Consider the following 23447-nt stretch of genomic DNA (forward strand, 5'->3'; position numbering starts at 1 on the left):
TTCAACAGGAGTATTAGGCTGCTGAATATGTTATGCACACCAGTGCCTGCAGGAATGTACTGGTGTCTGAACTGTTATGCACACCAGTGCCTGCAGGAATGTACTGGTGTCTGAACGGATAGGGATGCAAAACAAATGAACTCACAGACAGACTGGGGAATATGACATTACGTACACAGAAGGTGATAGGGTAACAAAATAAACACAAAGTGAACAGAGAAGCCCAGAGGCTAAAAAACTGGGTGTCTCCCTAGTATTAGTAATGCTCAGATGGAAAAAGCAAGATGTTGTGTTTTAATACGTAGAGAACCCGAAATGCTGTTGCTAAGGGCAACAGCAAAACCCTAAAGGGTTACCAACGGGTGTGGCAGTAAACTCCTTGGTCAGAGATGGAATGATAGACACAAGGAGAGTCTCCACAATCCTAATCCTCACTTGCAGTGCACAGGTTCAGCTTACTGCCACTAAACTGACACCTGAACACCTTGCACAGTGAGACAGGATTTAGGCAGGCAAGTCTGAGAATACAGCCGCAAACTTGCTAAGTTCACAGAGTAGCAAAAGAACCCCAGCAAGTTAAACGACTGACTCCAGTCTTACTGCTAGGTCTGGATTGGCAGAGTGTAGTACCAAATCCCCAGGCCTATTTGCAGTAAGCAACAACAAATACAAAGCTACACAGTACTGGCTAACTTTCAGGAACTGACTAACCAACAAAGATTCAGCAGCATCTGCTTAACCTGAGAAGAGGCCTTATATAGCAGGTGCTGTCCACGCCCCACTCAGACCTCACAGACTGTGAGCACAAAAACCAGCACCGGATCCCCTGCCGTGCACAGAGCCTGTAACCACTGCACAGCAAAAGACCCGAACCGGAGTATCAGCTGCGCTCAGGTTACTCCGCTAGCACTTGTCTCCCGGTTGCCATGACGACGTGGCAGCACAGGGCAGGAGACCCTAACAGCTGTTCTTGCTGGCTATTGCTTCGGCTAGAAGGGTCTCGGACTTGGGTGCCTTATCCTATAAGTCTCCCTATTTGATTTTTTACCGTGACCGGGCGGTGCTTCGAACACGCCCAGGTTATTTACCCAAGGTGGTGTCTTCCTTCCACCTTAACCAAGAGATTGTGGTTCCGGCCTTTAATTCTCCTGAGTTGTCTTCCAAAGAGCAATCTTTGGATGTGGTACGGGCTCTCCGTATCTATGTGAAGAGAACTTCCTCCATTAGGAAATCCAATTCTCTTTTTGTGTTGTTTGGTTTTCACAAACGTGGCTGGCCTGCTTCCAAGCAGACTCTGGCCAGATGGATTAGAATGGTGATTGCACATGCTTATGTACAGGCTGGTCGTCCGGTTCCTGCTACCATCAAAGCCCATTCTACTCGGTCGGACCTTCTTGGGCGGCCCACCGTGGTGCGACCCTTGAACAATTGTGCAAGGCGGCTACTTGGTCCTCAGGGAACACGTTTATAAGGTTCTATGCCTTCGATACCACCGCTTCCCAGGATGCTTCCTTTGGACGCCGGGTTCTTGTGCCCGCTACAGTGCGTCCCCTCCTGTGAGGAACTGCTTTAGGACATCCACAATGTAATTCCTTGTGGAGTCCAGTGTACCCCGCAGCAGAAAACGAGATTTATGGTAAGAACTTACCGTTGTTATATCTCTTTCTGCGAGGTACACTGGGCTCCACAAGGCGCCCACCTTGACGCACTTAGCTATTTTGGGTTGGTATTGGCATAGCCGTTGATGCCCTCTCCTGCAGTGAGTGTGCGGTGTAATTGGCTACGATCGGTTGTCGTCTCTGGTACCTGCTACTGCATTGGGCTGGTTAACGAAACTGAGCTCACTGGCATGGAGGTGGTGTTATAGAGGAGGCGGCGCTGTGCATCTTGGGAACAGTCAAAAGCTTTGAGCCTGTTGGTGCCTCGGATCAAGATCCTACTCTACACCCCGATGTAATTCCTTGTGGAGTCCAGTGAACCTCGCAGAAAGAGATTTAACAACGGTAAGTTCTTAACATAAATCTCGTTTTTTCATGTAACTGCATGCCAATTGTAGTCTCTACTAGTGAAAAATAAACACAGTTGAAGAAGCGAGTGGATGAAGGTCTATTTCTAGTGTATTTTGTGGATAGATCTCCAAATCTTAAGTTTCTAAAAATGTATCTTTAACTGTAAATACCTCAGTTTCTTCTAAACGTACTGTCACATAACACCTTCATCTACTCGCCTCTTCGGATTCAGTATGATTGCCCGCCAGTTGGGATCCCAACTGCCGAAATACCGATGCCGGAATCTCGACAGTCAAAATCTCGACACTGAGCGCAGCATCTACCCTCGCGGGCTCGGAGGCGTGCTTCACTCGCCACACTATTATGGGGGTCATTCTGAGTTGTTCGCTCGGTAAATTTCTTCGCATCGCAGCGATTTTCCGCTTAGTGTGCATGCGCAATGTCCGCACTGCGACTGCGCCAAGTAAATTTGCTATGCAGTTAGGAATTTTACTCACGGTTTTTTCTTCGTTCTGGTGATCGTAATGTGATTGACAGGAAGTGGGTGTTTCTGGGCGGAAACTGGCCGTTTTATGGGTGTGTGTGAAAAAACGCTACAGTTTCTGGGAAAAACGCGGGAGTGGCTGGAGAAACGGAGGAGTGTCTGGGCGAACGCTGGGTGTGTTTGTGACGTCAAACCAGAAACGACAAGCACTGAACTGATCGCACTGGCAGAGTAAGTCTCGAGTTACTCAGAAACTGCACAGAGATGTCTTATCGCAATATTGCAAATCTTTCATTCGCAATTTTAAGAAGCTAAGATTCACTCCCAGTAGGCGGCGGCTTAGCGTGTGCAAAGCTGCTAAAAGCAGCTTGCGAGTGAACAACTCGGAATGACCCCCTATATTCCCACTTGGGTTGTGGCGTGGAAAAACACCCGGGTGGTAATAGAAGGTGGCGGTCGGGATTTCGGCCGCTAGCATTTTGACTGCCGTCGGGATTCTGGCATCGGTATTTCACCGCCGGGATCCCAACTGTCGGGAACTTAACTGCATCCCGTCTCTTCAATGTATTAATGTGACATTAAGTTGAAAACCCGAATTACAACCAGCTACAGTACTGTTTATCTTTGTATCCTCCTTCCATCCAATTTTTACACACAATCAACCATAATTGCCAGCATTTAATTGAAGAAAAGAAAATGTACATCTTGACAGGTGCAATTACAATATGTACACAGGGTGCAAATTCAATATGCTTGCAAAAAAGCATAACAAGCATAGAGTTTGAGGGAGCTGGAAAGTGGGATCATTGATCCCAAGAAATAAAATACAGTGTATACAACGGTCTTTATATAAAATGACAGCGCAATACATATCTGTGCATGCTTCCACCGGCATTCTCTATGAAGTTCTTGTGTTAGGACAGTAACTACTTACTTTTGAAAAATAATTTCTGGGTGATTATAGAAGCAACACCAATGTGTGCGGCAGTGAAGAAGGCTTGTTCTGCTCCATCAGTGAGACTTGTTATATCATAAGCTTACGTCCACCCCGTAAATGAGCCCCAAATAGTATAGCCATGAGTGTGCAGTACAGCGGTGGCCATTTTCTTGGAGCTCACTTCTTCTTTATTCTTATTTTTAGTATTTCTACTATAGTGGTGGGAGATTGATTATGACATCATCACCGTGTTGTTTATAGTGGGCCCGGTCTCAGAGAGATTGAAATGGTGGGTACACACGTGATGATTGAAAATCATCAGCGACGCGACCTGCAGGCTTGCCGATGCCAGCAGCGACGAACGCCGGCGCGGGGCTTAGCGGGTGGCATGCTACATTTGGCAGCATGGCATCGCTAACGACAGCCCCAGATCTTCTTGCATGTTCAAAAGATTAGGGACTGTCGTTATCAACCCACGGGTGCACGCATCGCCATCGGTATCGGTCATACACACGGAACTAAGCTGATACTTATTGTAGAGGAATATTCAAAGTGCAAAACAAGAACCTTAAAGTTCAGGTCCTCAGAGATAGATTTCTGTGTAACGAGCTTAGGGCCTGGTCAGACCTCATCGTACACAGCAACATTTTTCTCTAATGGGCAAAACCATTTGCACTGCAGGGGGGCAGATGTAACATGTGCAGAGAGAGTTAGATTTGGGTGGGGTGTGTTCAAACTGAAATCTAAATTGCAGTGTATAAACAAAGCAGACAGTATTTAACCTGCACAGAAACAAAATAACCTACCCAAATCTAACTCCTCTCTGCATGTTACATATGCCCCACCTGCAAAAAACGCACATCTACGATCAGAATCAGAGGCATGCCAGGGGACCTCCAGCACAGGACTAGTCTGCCCCTCATGCCAAGCCCTACCGCCCCGGAGGCAGGCGGCTACCTGCCATGTTTTGTGTCGCAGCAGCTGTGTGTGACACCTACGTTGTCTGGACCGCGCACCCCCCAACTGCGTTTAAATGCCACGCCCCCTTCCACCCCGCGACTGCCTGATTGACAGAGATTGCTTTTGCATTTGACTGTGTGCGCACGCGCAGTGTGGCCGCTGCATGTGCGCACACCACATAGGGCTTCAAGGTGGCAGCGATTGGCTCTGAATTAGGCCCTAGGCCAATAGATATAGCACCATGGTCACAAACCAGCAGAATAGCAACATTTATGGACACTTTTAAAGGCATAGAGCTTTAAGTCTGTTAAATGATAAATAAAAATGCCCAAGTACGTACAATTCCTTATCCCCTGATATTTTTCTTATATGTACCCTGGTAATATAAACACACCAAGTAGGGATAATAACTAAATCTAACAATTCCGGAGCTAGAGTGATATGGGGAAGCAGCTGGCATTGTCAATAAGGTTCAAACACAAATCAGGTTAAGTTAAATCTACTTCCCAGTTTCAGTTGCCACGATTGACAAGATTTCAAATAAGAATTTGTTAATCTTGTTACCAAGGAAATAACATTATCTAATTACTCCGTTTCAGCTGGAGCTGGCTATAGAATGGAAGCAATACAGCAGAATCTTCTTTGCGTACCTTGGTAAGATCCATTCCAAGCTTGAGCTGTGAGATAAGGTGGAGGATTACACTACGCTGATCATCCATGACGCCTAAATCTTTTTCCTCATTATCTTCTGTGTCCGTCAGCTCATCTTCAGCCTCCGGAGGACCAGACTAGAAATGAAAGGGGAGAAAAAACACACAGCTCCATTATCTCTTTGAAATGTCAGGAGTTTTATTGTTTCACCCAATTATTTTGTAAGCTTAGTTATTCTTTCTTTCTCACAGTACCCATCACTTCTTTTTTCCATCTACTGTGTATTTTCTAAACCATTTCTGTGAAGTCACTTGCAAAGCCAAACTCAGTTGTATAGAAAATAGTAAAGAAAGTACTTTTAGTGCTTGATGATAAGACTCACACAGACAGTGCCGTAACTAGGCATTTTAGCGCTGTGTGCAAGAAACGATAGTGGCGCCCCCCCCCCCCAATGTAAGACAGGGGCAGTGCGCGCCGCAGGCGCGCAAACATTTTTATAGGGGCGTGGCTTAATGGGGAAGGGGCGTGGCCACAAAATAATAGCAATTCATACTACGGTGCACAGTAGTCTACATTATTCAAATTACGCTGCACAGTAGCGCCCCTTTTATACATTACAATAGACAGCGTCCCCCATTTTACACATTACAGCAGCCAGTCCCCCTTTTTACACATTGCGGCAGCTAGTCCCCCTTTTTACACATTGCGGCAGCCAGGCCCCCTTTTTACACATTGCGGCATCCAGGCCCTTTTTTTACACATTGCGGCAGCCAGTCCACCTTTTTACACATTGCGGCATCCAGGCCCCCTTTTTACACATTACGGCAGCCAGTCCCCCTTTTTACACATTGCGGCAGCCAGTCCCCCTTTTTACACATTGCGGCATCCAGGCCCCCTTTTTACACATTACGGCAGCCAGTCCCCCTCTTTACACATTGCGGCAGCCAGTCCCCCTCTTTACACATTGCGGCATCCAGTCCCCCTTTTTACACATTGCGGCAGCCAGTCCCCATTTTTACACATTGCGGCATCCAGGACCCCTTTTTACACATTGCGGCAGACGGGACCCCATTTTACACATTGCGGCAGCCGGGACCCCATTTTACACATTGCGGCAGCCGGGACCCCATTTTACACATTGCGGCAGCCGGGACCCCTTTTTACACATTGCGGCAGCCGGGACCCCATTTTACACATTGCGGCAGACGAGACCCCATTTTACACATTGCGGCAGCCGGGACCCCATTTTACACATTGCGGCAGACGAGACCCCATTTTACACATAGCGGCAGACGAGACCCCATTTTACACATTGCGGCAGACGGTGTCCCAGAGAGAGAGAGAGAGAGAGAGAGAGAGAGAGAGAGGGGGGGGGGGGGATATACTTACCTTCTCCCCGCTGACAGGCTCCTCGTGCAGCTTCCTCTCGGTGCAGGCTGTGTGAGGTGAGAAGGAGGAGGAGGGAGGGGGAGCAGGGAGCCACAGCAGCGCTATTTGATTGGTAGTAAGCGCCGCTGCAGCATCCCCCTCTCCTCCTGTATTGGTTGCCTGGCGCTGCTGTGGATGCTGGGGAACCGCATCCCAGCATCCTTAGCAGCGCCGGGCAGCCAATACAGGAGGAGAGGGGGATGCTGCAGCGGCGCTTACTACCAATCAAATAGCGCTGCTGCGGCTCACTGCTCCCCCTCCTTCCTCCTCCTTCTCTCCGCTGCCCGGCGCTGGTCCTCTTCTCCCTACACAGCGGGGCGCACGGCGCAGACTTCGGCGGCATGTAATGAGTCAATTTGACTCATTACATGCCGCTGGCCGTTGCGCCCTCAGGGCAACTGCGCTGTGTGCCAAGCCCCCTTGGCACACACGTAGTTACGGCCCTGCACACAGATTAGGGTGGGCTAAATGGCAATTCTAGCATCAGCAGAGTAACGACTGTCTGCATTACAGCACTGTGGGGGTCATTCAGATCTGATCACTGCTGTGCGGTTCCGCACAGTGGGCGATCAAATCCAAACTGCGCATGCACCACAATGCGCAGGCGCGATGGATGGCAGCAATGGGGATCGTCGGTCAGCGGCGGGTTTGTGCGAAGTGTCCATTCGCACGGGTGTTCGCAAGGAGATTGACAGGCAGAGGCCGTTTGTGGGTGGAAACTGAACGTTTTAGGGAGCATCCGGAAAAACGCAGGTGGGACTAAGCATTTGAAGGGAGGGTGTCTGATATGGGTGTGGTTCATCAAATCGACAGTGTCTAGGTCGACAATGTTTAGGTCGACCACTATAGGTCGACAGTCACTAGGTCGACATGGATGGAAGGTCGACAGGGTTTCTAGGTCGACATGTGCTAGGTCGACAGGTCTAAAGGTCGACATGAGGATTTATTTATTTTTGTGTTGTTTTTCTTCGTAGAGTGACCGGGATCCCAAATTAGTGCACCGCGTCCCCTCGCATGGCTCGCTTCGCTCGCCATGCTTCGGGCATGGTGCCTTCGCTTCGCTCGGCACACTTTACCGTTCCAATCGTAGTCCACGTGGATCGTTAAGTATGAAAAAAGAAAAAAAAGAAAAAAATGTGAAAAACTCATGTTGACCTTTAGACCTGTCGACCTAGCACATGTCGACCTAGAAACCCTGTCGACCTTCCATCCATGTCGACCTAGTGACTGTCGACCTATAGTGGTCGACCTAAACATTGTCGACCTAGACACTGTCGATCTTCAGACCAGATCCCGTCTGACATCAAATCCGGTCCCGAACAGCCTGATGTGATCGCAGCAGCTGAGTAAGTCCTGGGCTGCACAGAGACTGCAAAAAATCAGCTTGTGCAGCTCTGCTACACATGCGTTCGCACACTTGCACAGCGAAAATACACTCCCCCTGTAGGCGGCGACTATCTGATCGCAGGACTGCAAAAATCGCTGCCTAGTGATCATATCTGAATGACCCCGTGTCCATATTACATGACTGTATTTGCATTACAACACTATGTCTGCGTTACGGCACTGGGGCTGATTCTGAGGAGCAAATCAAAATAAAGGAGTAACTTTGTACCTGGACAAACCATGCAGCAATGCAAGGGGTGCCAATACATTTATTTACTCTTAAATGCAGGTAAATATTGGACAGCTTCATTATTACTCTGATATTTAGCTTGAAGCTAGGACACACACCTCCCAAGTCTATATATCTGTACACATTTTAAACCTGCCACATGTACAGTACAACATGGTTTTCCCAAGGTGTAGTTACTCCTTTTTATGCTTTGCTCCCAAGTCTGTATCAGCCTGTGTCTGCATTACAGCATTGTGTCTGCAGTACAGCACTGCGTTACAGAACTGTAGCTGTACCCATTTGGATACTTACATATAACATACACAAATATAGGCATAGCACATCTTGTGTACATGGATAATTAACAACAAAAAAAGTCTGTTTCCAATTACTAATACGCCTTTTATTTGAAAGGTTTCTTGTCATTACTGAAAATCAATTGAAATGTTATTTTGTTAATGATATAAATAAGTGACACCTAGCAGACTGTTCTGGCCACCAGTGTAGTGGTCTTGTCCTCCGTGCCACAGCTAGTTAGCTGCTACATCCACCAACCAACAGGCTGTTCTGTACTCAGGGCCTAGTTCAGCATGGGCAGTGTTCGCATGCTGATGCCCAGTGCAGTGTGCACATGCCCAGAAGCTGCACTGCGCGTGCACACACTGAGAATCCGACGGCATCTCAAAAGTGCAAACGCTTCTGCCTGATTGACAGGCAGAGGCGTTCGCGGGGCGGGAGGGGGTGTAGTGGTGGAACTGGGGGGAGCGCAGTCCGGATAACGGAGGCGTATCCAGACCGTTTGCTGGGCGGGCCACGGCGGCTGCGTGACGTCACACACAGTTGCTGGGACCCAAAAGATGGCGGGATGTCATCTGCCTTAGCAGCTAGGCTGCGTAGGCAGAGGACAACATTAAACATGCAAAAGCATCACCATCGTGCGATGCTTTTGCATGTTTGCAGGGGAAGGGGGCACGACCCTGGCATGCGAGGCGGACTGTGCTGGGCATCCCCCTGCATATCAGTGTAATATGTCGTAGATGTGCGATTTTTCGCACATCTACCATCCATACTGAATTAGGCCCTCAGTCACCCCTCTCATGTCCTTTCTAGTACAGACAAACAAAAAAGCTTTTACAGCTTTACAAGGACACTTGCAGATAGTGGTACAGTGAGTAGGGACAATTTATAAAGAGGGATCGTTGACATGGACAGAGTAAGGATTGCCTACGCTGTCTGTGCCCTTATTGGCCCCTGCACCATGATTCTTGCACAGACTCTTTACATCAGTGTGTCCCTACTCCTGTCCTCAGAGACCTCTAACAGTGCATGTTTTACAGATCTCCCCGGTATCACAAGTGAAATAATTAGTCCCATCTGTGGCTCTTTTAACATGTGTCAAGCAGTAATGAATATATCTGTGGGGATCCGTTCTCTAGGTCGACAGTAACTAGGTCGACACTATCTAGGTCGAGCACTATTGGTCGACAGTAACTAGGTCGACAGGGTCTCTAGCTCGACATGTTCTAGGTCGACATGAGTTGTTCACGATTTTTTTTCTTTTTTTTTAACCTTTTCATACTTAATGATCCACGTGGACTACAATTAGGAATGGTAACCCGTGCCGAGTGAGGCAACTTGCCCGAATGAGAGCCATGCGAGGGGACACAGTGCACTAATTGGGGTTCCCAGTCACTGTACGAAGAAAACGACACAATTTAAAAAAAAAAAACTCATGTCGACCTTTTGACCTAGATAATCTGTCGACCTAGAAACCCTGTTGTCCTAGTTACTGTCGACCAATAGTGGTCGACCTAGACACTGTCGACCTAGTTACTATCTACCTTACATACCACACCCATATCTGTGCCCCTACTAGAACATCTGTAAAACATGCCATGTTAGGGGTTCATGAAGACCGAAGATGGAAAACACTGATTTACAAACTCACAGAGATCAAAGCTATGTTTAGTACTGTACCCATATCAAGTACAAGGGTACAGGACAGGTGCTTAACATTTGGGCTGTGTTTAAAAATATGTTGAGGTCCTTGAACAATGTATACATTTCTTTCTGGCTAAATAGATTTGTGTTCATCACAGCATACATCAAATTATGATCTAATTGAATAGGTAATGCATTATAGCGTGGACTAGAGCTCACTGATTTGAAGATTGTGTATATAGAAGTGTGGGTTCTCTGGTCATATGTGATTTTCCGCATAAGGGGCTTTTCCATAATATTGTGCTGCCATGAATAAAATCTACTACTAGACATTTATAAGCAGTGGTGATTTTTACCTATGGGCTGCAGGACTGCAGCCCCCCATTCCCCCCAGGTAAAATCCACCACCCAGATCACTGTCATACCCCTTACACATTGCAAATGCCGGATCTCACCCAGGAATTGGAAACGGGTCCTTCCCGGGTGGGACCCGGCATTGGACCCTAACAAATGGCTCCCTGACCTGGCAATATGCCGCATCGGCTCGCCATAGCGACAGGGGGTGGAGCCGGCATCGGGGGCAGCGCTGGGAGATGAGCTCATCTCCGCGTCGCCTCCCCCTATGTAGTGAACTGATCCCGGGTCACTTCAACCCGGCAACCTGTTCACACTGCCGGGAATAACACTGCTTTATTCCCGGGTTGAATTACCGGGTCAGGCGACCCGGAATTCGGCATGGGCCTTTTCACACTGCACAGTGACCCGTGTCGACCCAGCAATATACCGGGTCGATACCGGGTTATTTGTGCAGTGTGAAAGGGGTATCAGTGAAGCCAGATGCTGTCCGTGAGACTGCAATTGCTTTACTGTGACTGTCAGTGTCTTCCTATTGAAGTCCTACCTGCCAGTCACAGACACTACAGGAAGTTCCATTGGGAGGTGTTTGCGATTAATTTCTTGACATAACTTCACAGTTTCATTAGCTGGCTGGATGGGGCTGCTTGGCGCTACTATACAGTACGTACATCCCAGGATTTCCAGTCCCTGAATCAGGACAAGGGGCTTGCTTACATATTGATTAGGGCATGTTTTTTACCTAGCATTTTTCAAGGCTGCTATACACCCCTCAAAACACCCATCATTTTTGTGTGCAGAGCGGCAGTAAAGGGTGATAAATCCCAACAGGCATATCCAGGGAAAGGGTGGCAGGAGAGAGCCCTCAAATCAGGACAACTGGGGGCATACACGACTATTGGTAAAGATTACAAGCAACAAAATCAGTGATACATGTAAAATTTCACTTCAGTCGGTTAAACATGACCCGTTGCCTTGAATATGCAATTTTATTATTTAAAAAAGGATAACTAGCAGGTTTGTGTGGAGACTGGACCATTTTCGGAACTAAGGGGGTAACTCCAAGTTGATCGCAGCAGGAATTTTGTTAGCAGTTAGGCAAAACCATGTGCACTGCAGGGGAGGCAGATATAACATGTGCATGAAAGAGTTAGATTTGGGTGGGTTATTTTGTTTCTGTGCAGGGTAAATACTGGCTGCTTTATTTTTACACTGCAAATTAGATTGCAGATTGAACACACCACACCCAAATCTAACTCTCTCTGCACATGTTATATCTGCCTCCCCTGCAGTGCACATGGTTTTGCCCAACTGCTAACAAAAATCCTGCTGCGATCAACTTGGAATTACCCCCTAACTGAACAAAAATGCACAGCTGCTGGATTTCCAGACCTCCCCTCTGGCAGATGTGAAGAGTAACTCCATGAACTTGGAGTGGACATAATGACACGATTTGTGTAGCAATGGCCATCAGAACCCACACATATTGATGGCCCCACCTCTGGAGCCGTCACAGCTGGTAAGTAAATGAATATGACAAGAGGTAGTGCATAAAGATGACAAAGTCCATTCAATGCCTCGCTGGCTAAGCTTCAGGGAGATTGCCTCTGGAGTCTGAGAGACCTGCTACTTCAGAGGTTTGCCATATCACTTTTTGCTAAATTTTGTGGGTTCCCTATTACCAATCAATGGTAACACAATATTACCAGACACTGGCAACCAATTAAAGATAAATAAATCTTAACAACAATAAAAAAAAAAAAAAAAAAAAACCTTTAGCACTGACATCTACTAATTTGTTTTGGGCGCAATGGCGAAAAAAAGATTTTATCATGTACAGTACTAATCCCTTCAGATACAGAATAAGTAAATGCCATTGATTTATAGATTATATTATGGTATTACAGCTGTCTGGCAAGAATTTCAGAACTTGTGAGATCCCTAAGGTTAATTATGAATCTGAAATTTACATTTAATATTGAAGAATTTCTATGAACATTTTAGATTTATACTTTGATGCAATAAGCAATGTTATATAGTGATTTGTGGGCCTAATTCAGTATAGAATGCATCTACGATGTGTTCGCCTACTGAAGCCCATGTGTACAGGAGCCGCACTGCGCGTGTGCACACAGTGAGATGCGACGGGATCTCACTTATGCGAACGCCTCTGCCTGATTGACAGGCAGAGACGTTCACGGGTCTGGCAGGGTGTCAACGCTGCGTTTCATAGGCGGCGGTGCGGCATTGGGGGAGTGCGGTCCGGACAACGCAGGCGTGTCTGGACTGTTTGCGGGGCGGGGTGGCTGCGCGACGTCACACACAGCCGATGCGACCCACTGTCTGCCTACCCTTATCTTATGCTTGGCAAAGCGTTCGCATGTTAGCGGGGAGGGGGGAACCTGGTATGCGGAGTGGACTTGCTCTGTACTGGGTGTCCCACCCCTGCATGTTACAGTAGTGTAGAGTTGTAGTAGTGCAATTTTTCTACAACCCATGCTGAATTGTGTCCGTATCTTAAAGTAATCCTTAGTATCTAACACCTATCATACATGCTATAATTTATCCTCCTTAACCACTGACTGGCAACGAGCAACAAGCATCTGCCAGTGGAGCCTTTATCTGTGCTCTCCAATTCTTTGCCCTCAATCTAACTTTTCATAAAGAAGAAAATAAGTCTGAATGTGATGAAGAGCAGCAGGCTTCCGTATCACCTGATCTCATCTGCACAGCGCAGGAAGACCACGGATCTATTTGAACAATACAGGAGGTAGAGTTGAGATTCTTTTCAATTACCTAGATTGAGGCTAATAAATGGGCCTGTTGAAAGTTGGAGGCCCTTGAAGTGTATTACATTGCCAATCACTGTCCTAAACTATTGAGGGAAAATAGCACATATAGAACCTCATTCAGGTTGGATCGCAAATCGCGATAAAAATAACAATGACGATGCGGGCGCATGTGCGGGGCCCGTCCTGCGCATGCACCCGCATTTACTGCGGGGGCGCACCGCAGTATTTGCGAACGCCTCTGCCTGATTAACAGCTGCTCCGATCAAAAAGATAGCAGTGGGCCTCCTGCTGTCACAGCCAGGCTGCGTCGGCAGGAGGTTTCCCTAATTTCTGCGACCATGCACTAATTGCGGCTCAATCACAATTAGTGCGGGTCGCAGATGGGGGCAGCAGTTAGCATGCTGGGTGGCCTTGCCCTGCGATGGGTGGCCCCCAGCATGCGAGGCAAAGGATTTGAATAGGGTCCATAATGTAGTACATTTGTGTAGTTAAGACACCATGTTTATTGCAAAGATGATAAACTATACACTTGATTATACACTACATTAAAATGGTGTCATGTGACTTGTCTCTACATACCCGTTGATTTAATTTAAACAAAAGCTTCCATTTGAAGTCCCTCCACATGTTATCAAAAACATAGAAAAGCTGATATCAAAATGTGATTTGTCAGGTTGGAGATCAATTGATTAGAAAATGGGCTGACATTGGAGCAGATCTCACCTGAATACTTTCATTATACACGTCCCTGTGGATTAAACTCAAAGAAGACCCCCTCTGGTTGAATTGGATACCATGCTAACCTTTTCTGTATCTACTGATGTGTCCTCATACATCTAGCCTCAACAAGCCACGCAGCACGAGACAGCTAACGGCAGTCAGTCGCCAGGTCCCATGCAACCCTGCTAGCATCGGTGACTTTCTATGCTGCTTCATTTGATATGCAACACATGTATATCTGTATAGGAAGCACAAATGATCTTAGTACGCCTCCGTTGTCCGAACCATGCCGCAACGACGCCTAGAAAATGCAGCGCCACCACCGCCCCCCGCTGGGACTTAGATTGTGATTGTGTGCAATCAAAGTCCTCGCGCATGCACGCAGTGGTGTGCGCGCATGCACAGTAGTAAGAAAATCACCAAACGGCGGCTTCCGCACTTTTGCTAATGAAGCTGAATCGGGCCCTATGTTGTATACAAATTGCATACTTTACTGTAACAAATAACTGCTTGCAATTAGTTTTGCAATAAAGACATTCCATAAATACATCTATATAGCCAGTATATGAGTACAATCAGTTCCTATACCTCCGTTATCAAGGCCCATAAATCAGGAATATATAAGACTACGGGAAGCAGTTTGTTTCCCGGCTGTCGGGATCCCGGTGGTAAGGATACCGACGCCAGAATCCATACAGCCAAGGAAATTCCGGCAGTGGGCCACGGCACCCCCCGAGGGGGAATAACTTAGTGTGCACCGCGCCCGAAGTGTGGTGAGCGCAGCAAGCACGCGAGGGGACACGCTGCGCTCGCTATCGGGATTCTGGCATTGGTCTCATGACCGCCGGTATCCCAACCGTCGGGATTCCATACTGAACCCAGGACTACAAAGGCTTGAGCTGCAGACGCAGAAGAAGAAATGATCTGTTTCGTATATATTCCAGGAAAATACACTGTAGATGGTTATTGCTGATACACTTCATCGGCTTCAGCAGTGGATTCCAAAAGCATGGACAAAGAACTTTTTGACGGGAAAGTGTTCTATATATGCAATCCACAGAAACATTGGAGGCTGAAACATTGTCGTTGGCAATAGGGCTTTAACACTGCCTCACCTGCAATAACTCCCAGTAATATTGCATGGGGAAACCTATTTAACTAGTAAAAGTCATCTAAAAAAATGAAAATGCTCTATTCTCATTAGAATTGTCATTAATTCAATAATAATTAGTTTTAAATAGTTTGCTTTCATTTCTACTGTCAAGTCATCTCAGGTAGACGCCGCAAAGACTGGCCCGATGAAGCAGTAAATTAACCCTTAATGCTCTGGGCATATGGGGGTAATTCTGAGTTGATCGCAGCAGGAACTTTGTTAGCAGTTGGGCAAAACCATGTGCACTGCAGGGGGGGCAGATTTAAAATGTGTAAAGGGCTCTACCTGGCGCAAGATCATGACGTGCATAAAAGGGGCTCTACCTAGCGTAATGTGTACAACGGGCTGTACCTGGCGTAATGTGTATAAGAGGCTCTACCTGGCATATGGTGTATAACGGGCTGTACCTGGCATACCTGGCATAATGTGTATAACGTGCTCTACCTGGCATAATGTGTATGAGGGGCTGTACCTGCCGTAATGTGTATAATGGGCTGTACCTGGTGTAATGTGTATAAGGGGCTCAACCTGGCATAATGTGTATAAAGTTCTCTACCTGGCGTAATGTGTATGAAGGGCTGTATCTGGCATAATGTGCATAAGGGGATCTGCCTGGCATAATGTGTATAAGGGGTTGTATCTGGCGTAATGTGTATTAGGGGCTATTCTGTGATGTCATTTGTATAAAGGGCACTACTGTGTAGTGTAACATGAATAACTGACACTACTGTGGGGTGTAATGTGAATTGACACTATTCTGTGGCCACGCCCCTTCCCCATAAAGCTATGCCACTATATTTATTTTCCGTGTACCTCTGGCGCACTGTCCCTATTTTAAAAATGGGGGGAAGGGGGTGTCACCAATTCACTTTCAGGCGCAGGGCACCAAAATGTCTCGTTAAGGCACTGCTCCCCTCCTGCAATCTAACCCAGTGTCGGGATTCTGAGCAATGTCGGGATTCCAATCTCTATCTTCTGACCTCCGGCATTCTGATTATTGGGATGCCAACTACATTCCCTTCTGCATACCACTGTTTAATGCATGGTTATATGAGTTACTGTCAGCTTGAAGCAGTCTCCTCTCACCCCTCATTAGCAAAGTGTTTTCACTCACAGACCTGCATCTCACAGGATGTTTTTGTTTTGTGCACTATTCTCTGTTTAGAAACTGTTGCAGGTTTCAATTTAATTAATGGTGGAAAACTGTGGTTTGTCAAGAACACACAGCAACTAGATCATCCAGACTGGCAACACTGACATTCATGGTCTTGGAATGAGTACAGACACTCTATCTCTGCCATGGATTAGGAGATTAGCATGTAAATTACCACTGAACTATTAGATTAAAAACAATATGCCCAATAGGTTTGATGAAACAAAAAAAAAAGATTTGTGTATTTACTCAATTGTACAGTATGGTAAATAAGAGCTGTATAGTGTCAGTATATTGTAGAAGGGGATGTGGCTATTCTATTTAATGATATCACATAACTCTGACATGAGACAAAGGGGCAGATTTATCAACAAGTGATATTCTTGTTATCAGTCATTACAAAAGATAAATGGTGCTCCAGCCAATCAGCTCAAACTGTCATTTTTAAATCACATGACAGTTAGCAGCTGATTGGCTGGGACATCCTTTATAATTCGTAATGAGTGACAACAAGAATATCACTTGTTGAAAAATCTGCCCCAAAGTATGTTTTTTCCATATTGCTGAAATTGCTTGTTTTATTGCTGCTGCTGCTGCTGCTGCTGATGATGATGATGATAAGTAAATACAGATTTATTTATTTATTTATTTTTATTTATTTTTTTAAGCCTGCATATCTATTATAATTTGATGGTATAGTTAATATTTTAGTATTCATGTTTTTGTCTTAAAAGAAAAGAAAAGTGTTACTTTTACTGCTTTTATATGATACACCTACTTACTGTATTTACATTTGTGTTACTCTTGATTAAAAATAATTGAACAGTAATAAAAAAATATTTCTAAATAACTATATTCGTTCACAAAGTATTCACATCAACAAAGGCATATTTTTGTTAGTCATATGCAAGTGATTCAAACTAATTTTAGCTTGCTAAACTAATCACAGCATGACCAACATATGGCTGTGATAGGGATAAAAGATAAAAAAGAAAGGTAAAAATGCTAGATTTGGTGAATGAGGGGTTTCATTTCCCTTACTCTGGTGTACAATGCATCAATTTGAGGACATACTCAGTGGCGGTTTTAGGAGCGGGCTAGCAGGTTGGCCACCCGGAGGGCTGCTGTCTGAGGGTGCGGCCACAGTCACCTCACCAGAGGACGCCCGCTTCCCGCACTGCGCTGACCGCCTCCTGCTGGTCGGCATAAACTGCCCGCAGAGATGGTCGGGAGCCATGGGACCTACTGCCGCAGCGGACTTGGTGAGTGATGGGACGCACACACAGACACACATACAAATACTCACATTCTCTCTCTCTCTATAGAGGGGCTCTACCTGGCGCAACGTGTAAGAGGCTCTGGCACAATATGTATAAGAGGCTCTATCTATTGCTGCGTGTACAAGAGGCTCTGCCTGGCGCAACGTGTATAAGAGACTCTACTTGGTGCAACACGTAAGGGGCTCTCCCTGGCATAATGTGTGTAAGAGGCTCTACCTGGCGCAACGTGTGAGGGCCTCTACCTGGTGTAACGTGTATAAGGGCTCTACCTGGTGTAATGTATATAAGAGGCTTTGCCTGGTGTAAAATGCATAAAAGGGGCTCTACCTGGCATTACGTGCATAAAAGGTGGTCTAAGCGGCGTAATGTGTATAAGGTGATCTACCTGGCATAATGTGAGAAAGGGGGTCTGCATGGCGCAACGTATGTAAGATGCTGTAGCTGGTGCAAAATGTGTAACGGGCTCTATCTAGCACAACGTGTGTAAGGGTCTCTACCTGGTGTAACGTGTGAAAGGAGCTCTACCTTGCATAACGTGTGTAAGGGTCTCCACCTGGCGCAAAATGTGTAATGGGTTCTACCTGGAACAACATGTATAAGGGGCTCTACCTGGCGCAAGGTGTGTAAAGGGGGCTCTACCTGACGTTACGTACATAAAACGGGCTCTACCTGGTGTAAAGTGTATAAGTGGCTCTACATGGCGTAAATAAGAATTTACTTACCGATAATTCTATTTCTCGGAGTCCGTAGTGGATGCTGGGGTTCCTGAAAGGACCAGGGGGGGTAGCGGCTCCGCAGGAGACAGGGCACAAAAAGTAAAGCTTTAGGATCAGGTGGTGTGCACTGGCTCCTCCCCCTATGACCCTCCTCCAAGCCTCAGTTAGGTACTGTGCCCGGACGAGCGTACACAATAAGGAAGGATTTATGAATCCCGGGTAAGACTCATACCAGCCACACCAATCACACTGTACAACCTGTGATCTGAACCCAGTTAACAGTATGATAACAGCGGAGCCTCTGAAAGGATGGCTCACAACAATAATAACCCGATTTTTGTAACTATGTACAAGTAATGCAGATAATCCGCACTTGGGATGGGCGCCCAGCATCCACTACGGACTCCGAGAAATAGAATTATCGGTAAGTAAATTCTTATTTTCTCTATCGTCCTAGTGGATGCTGGGGTTCCTGAAAGGACCATGGGGATTATACCAAAGCTCCCAAACGGGCGGGAGAGTGCGGATGACTCTGCAGCACCGAATGAGAGAACTCCAGGTCCTCCTTAGCCAGGGTATCAAATTTGTAGGATTTTACAAACGTGTTTGCCCCTGACTAAATAGCCGCTCGGCAAAGTTGTAAAGCCGAGACCCCTCGGGCAGCCGCCCAAGATGAGCCCACCTTCCTTGTGGAATGGGCATTTACATATTTTGGCTGTGGCAGGCCTGCCACAGAATGTGCAAGCTGAATTGTATTACACATCCAACTAGCAAAAGTCTGCTTAAAAGCAAGAGCACCCAGTTTGTTGGGTGCATACAGGATAACAGCAAGTCAGTTTTCCTGACTCCAGCCGTCCTGGAACCTATATTTTCAGGGCCCTGACCACATCTAGCAACTTGGAGTCCTCCAAGTCCCTAGTAGGCGCAAGACACCCCAATAAGCTGGTTCAGGTGAAACACTGACACCACCTTAGGGAGAGAACTGGGGACGAGTCCGCAGCTCTGCCCTGTCCGAATGGACAAACAGATCTGGGCTTTTTTGAGAAAAAAAACCACCAATTTGACACTCGCCTGGTCCAGGCCAGGTCCAAGAGCATGTTCACTTTTCATGTGAGATGCTTCAAATCCACAGATTTGACTGGTTTTAAACCAATGTGTTTTGAGGAATCCCAGAACTACGTTGAGATCCCACAGTGCCACTGGAGGCACAAAAGGGGGTTGTATATGCAATACTCCCTTGACAAACTTCTGGACTTCAGGAACTGAAGCCAATTCTTTCTGGAAGAAAAATCGACAGGGCCGAAATTTGAACCTTAATGGACCCCAATTTGAGGCCCATAGACACTCCTGTTTGCAAGAAATGCAGGAATCGACCGAGTTGAAATTTCTTCGTGGGGCCTGTAGGAGGGGTAATTTAATTATCACCTGCTGGGAATACAGCTCGTGAATTTTTTCCCATACTGCCTCCTTGTCGGAGGGAGACCTTGGTAAAGCAGACTTCAGGAGCCTGCGCAGGGGAAACGTCTCGACATTCCAATCTGTACCCCTGGGATACTACTTGTAGGATCCAGGGGTCCTGTACGGTCTCAGCGTCATGCTGAGAGCTTGTCAGAAGCGGTGGAACGCTTCTGTTCCTGGGAATGGGCTGCCTGCTGCAGTCTTCTTCCCTTTCCTCTATCCCTGGGCAGATATGACTCTTATAGGGACGAAAGGACTGAAGCTGAAAAGACGGTGTCTTTTTCTGCAGAGATGTGACTTAGGGTAAAAACGGTGGATTTTCCAGCAGTTGCCGTGGCCACCAGGTCCGATGGACCGACCCCAAATAACTCCTCTTCCTTTATACGGCAATACACCTTTGTGCCGTTTGGAATCTGCATCACCTGACCACTGTCGTGTCCATAAACATCTTCTGGCAGATATGGACATCGCACTTACTCTTGATGCCAGAGTGCAAATATCCCTCTGTGCATCTCGCATATATAGAAATACATCCTTTAAATGCTCTATAGTCAATAAAATACTGTCCCTGTCAAGGGTATCAATATTTTTAGTCAGGGAATCCGACCAAGCCACCCCAGCACTGCACATCCAGGCTGAGGCGATCGCTGGTCGCAGTATAACACCAGTATGTGTGTATATACTTTTTATGATATTTTTCCAGCCTCCTGTCAGCTGGTCCTTGAGGACGGCCCTATCTATAGACGGTACCGCCACTTGTTCTGATAAGCGTGTGAGCGCCTTATCCACCCTAAGGGGTGTTTCCCAACGCGCCCTAACTTCTGGCGGGAAAGGGTATACCGCCCATATTTTCTATCGGGGGGAACCCACGCATCATCACACACTTCATTTAATTTATCTGATTCAGGAAAAACTACGGTAGTTTTTTCACATCCCACATAATACCCTCTTTTGTGGTACTTGTAGTATCAGAAATATGTAACACCTCCTTCATTGCCCTTAACGTGTGGCCCTAATAAGGAATACGTTTGTTTATTCACCGTCGACACTGGATTCAGTGTCCCTGTCTGTGTCTGTGTCGACCGACTAAAGTAAACGGGCGTTTTAAAACCCCTGACGGTGTTTTTGAGACGTCTGGACCGGTACTAATTGTTTGTCGGCCGTCTCATGTCGTCAACCGACCTTGGCGCGTGTTGACATTATCACGTAATTCCCTAAATAAGCCATCCATTCCGGTGTCGACTCCCTAGAGAGTGACATCACCATTACAGGCAATTGCTCCGCCTCCTCACCAACATCGTCCTCATACATGTCGACACACACGTACCGACACACAGCACACACACAGGGAATGCTCTGATAGAGGACAGGACCTACTAGCCCTTTGGAGAGACAGAGGGAGAGTTTGCCAGCACACACCAAAAACGCTATAATTATATAGGGACAACCTTATATAAGTGTTTTCCCTTATAGCATCTTTTTTATATATTTCTAACGCCAAATTAGTGCCCCCCCTCTCTGTTTTAACCCTGTTTCTGTAGTGCAGTGCAGGGGAGAGCCTGGGAGCCTTCCCTCCAGCCTTTCTGTGAGGGAAAATGGCGCTGTGTGCTGAGGAGATAGGCCCCGCCCCTTTTTCGGCGGCCTCGTCTCCCGCTCTTAACGGATTCTGGCAGGGGTTAAATATCTCCATATAGCCTCCGGAGGCTATATGTGAGGTATTTTTAGCCAAAATAGGTATTCATTTGCCTCCCAGGGCGCCCCCCTCCCAGCGCCCTGCACCCTCAGTGACTGCCGTGTGAAGTGTGCTGAGAGGAAAATGGCGCACAGCTGCAGTGCTGTGCGCTACCTTAAGAAGACTGAGGAGTCTTCTGCCGCCGATTCTGGACCTTCTTCTCGTTTCAGCATCTGCAAGGGGGCCGGCGGCGAGGCTCCGGTGACCATCCAGGCTGTACCTGTGATCGTCCCTCTGGAGCTAATGTCCAGTAGCCAAAGAAGCCAATCCATCCTGCACGCAGGTGAGTTCACTTCTTCTCCCCTCTGTCCCTCGCTGCCGTGATCCTGTTGCCAGCAGGACTCACTGTAAAATAAAAAACCTAAGCTAAACTTTCCTAAGCAGCTCTTTAGGAGAGCCACCTAGATTGCACCCTTCTCGGCCGGGCACAAAATCTAACTGAGGCTTGGAGGAGGGTCATAGGGGGAGGAGCCAGTGCACACCACCTGATCCTAAAGCTTTACTTTTTGTGCCCTGTCTCCTGCGGAGCCGCTACCCCCCCTGGTCCTTTCAGGAACCCCAGCATCCACTAGGACGATAGAGAAATGTATATAAGGGGCTCTACCTGGTGTAACATGCATAAAAAGGGCTCTACCTGGCATTACATGCATAAAAGGGTCTCTACCTGGCGTAATGTGTCTAAGGGGCTCTGCTCTACTGTGGTGTAATGCGTGCATGGGGCTCTAACATGGCAAAATGTGTATAAGGGGTACTACTGTGTGGTGTAATGTGACTGACAGACGCTACTGTGCGGTGTAATGTGAATTGGTACTATTCAGTGACCACATACCTTCCAAATGAACCTGCGCCCCAATTTTTTTGCAGCGCACACTGTCCCAGTTTTGAATGGGGAAACGTTTGCCCTGGACATACTGTATATAATGGAGTGTAAGGCTGGGAACACATTATGCCAACAGATCCACAGTCATATCGGCCAATTTCGTAAGCATATACACTTACCAAGCGGCCGGTCGATATATCCTTCCTGACGTCACTACTGGGCCACATTTGAATTTACCTGTTCAACTGTTATGTTAGTCCCAGCAACCTGTGTATGGGCGGTCAATGGGTCACTCGTACACACCAACCCTTAGCTTCGATGTTCTCCGTAATTGCGTATAGGTTGTTAATGTGTACGCAATTGTGATTGAGTTTGCAATGTCTCCGGTGGGAGTCTCTTCTCATTCCTGGGCAGCAACAGCACTCGCTAACATAAGAATAACCTAAAGAATCGTAATTGCATTTGTGTACAAACATGAATTAGGCCCACAGTCTGTAACAGGAAGTTAAGAGCTGATTGGCTGGTAGTTTGTGTCTCTCCACTTTATCACTCCCCAAGGATTAGTACATCTCCCCCTATGTCATTTAACATAATCCCTAAAGAACTATAGAACTTTAATAAAATATTTCAACTGTACAACTATAACCCAACAATTAGAGAACTAAACATCACAAATACTGGACTCTAGTCAATCCCTGTGGTATCCCACTTGGGAACAGTCCCCTTTAATCATTGTTATCTCACTCTTACAGCTGGCAAGATAGCACTCCCGCTAGATGCCCACTTCTCACCCAGTGTTTGCACCTGGCTGCTGTTATGGCTACTTCTATATGTATAGCATAAACCTGCATCAAGTATCAGGAATAGGTATGAAGACTGGGGCTCAGCGACTGGGATAAGAAATCTTAGTGACGCGTAAAGGATGCTGTTAGTATTTATTATTTCTTGCCAGTTATTTATATAGCGCACACATATTCCGCAGCGCTTTACAGAGAGAATATTTGTCCATTCACATCAGTCCCTGCACCAATGGAGCTTACAATCTATATTCCCTAGCACATATACACGCACACACATTCATACTAGGATTAATTTTGTTAGGATCCAATTAATCTACCACTATATTTTGAGATTCTGGGAGGAAACCGGAGTACATGGAGGAAACCCACGCAAGTACGGGGAGCATTTACAATCTCCACAGTTAGAGCCATAGTGGGAATCAAACCCATGACCTCAGTGCTGTG

General features: G+C 46.7%; 1 protein-coding gene across 5 annotated transcripts in view; it reads right to left on the reverse strand.

Moving 5' to 3' along the window:
• Positions 1–23447, reverse strand: part of OSBPL10 (oxysterol binding protein like 10) — a 726220-nt gene that overhangs the window by 163037 nt on the left and 539736 nt on the right. For all 5 annotated transcript variants that reach the window (XM_063922285.1, XM_063922286.1, XM_063922288.1 and 2 more), the window contains one exon: positions 5041–5178. In XM_063922285.1, the coding sequence (XP_063778355.1) occupies positions 5041–5178 (138 nt within the window). The remainder of the gene's footprint in view (positions 1–5040; positions 5179–23447) is intronic.

Source organism: Pseudophryne corroboree, chromosome 5 (assembly GCF_028390025.1).
Source record: "Pseudophryne corroboree isolate aPseCor3 chromosome 5, aPseCor3.hap2, whole genome shotgun sequence".
Lineage (NCBI taxonomy): Eukaryota > Metazoa > Chordata > Amphibia > Anura > Myobatrachidae > Pseudophryne > Pseudophryne corroboree.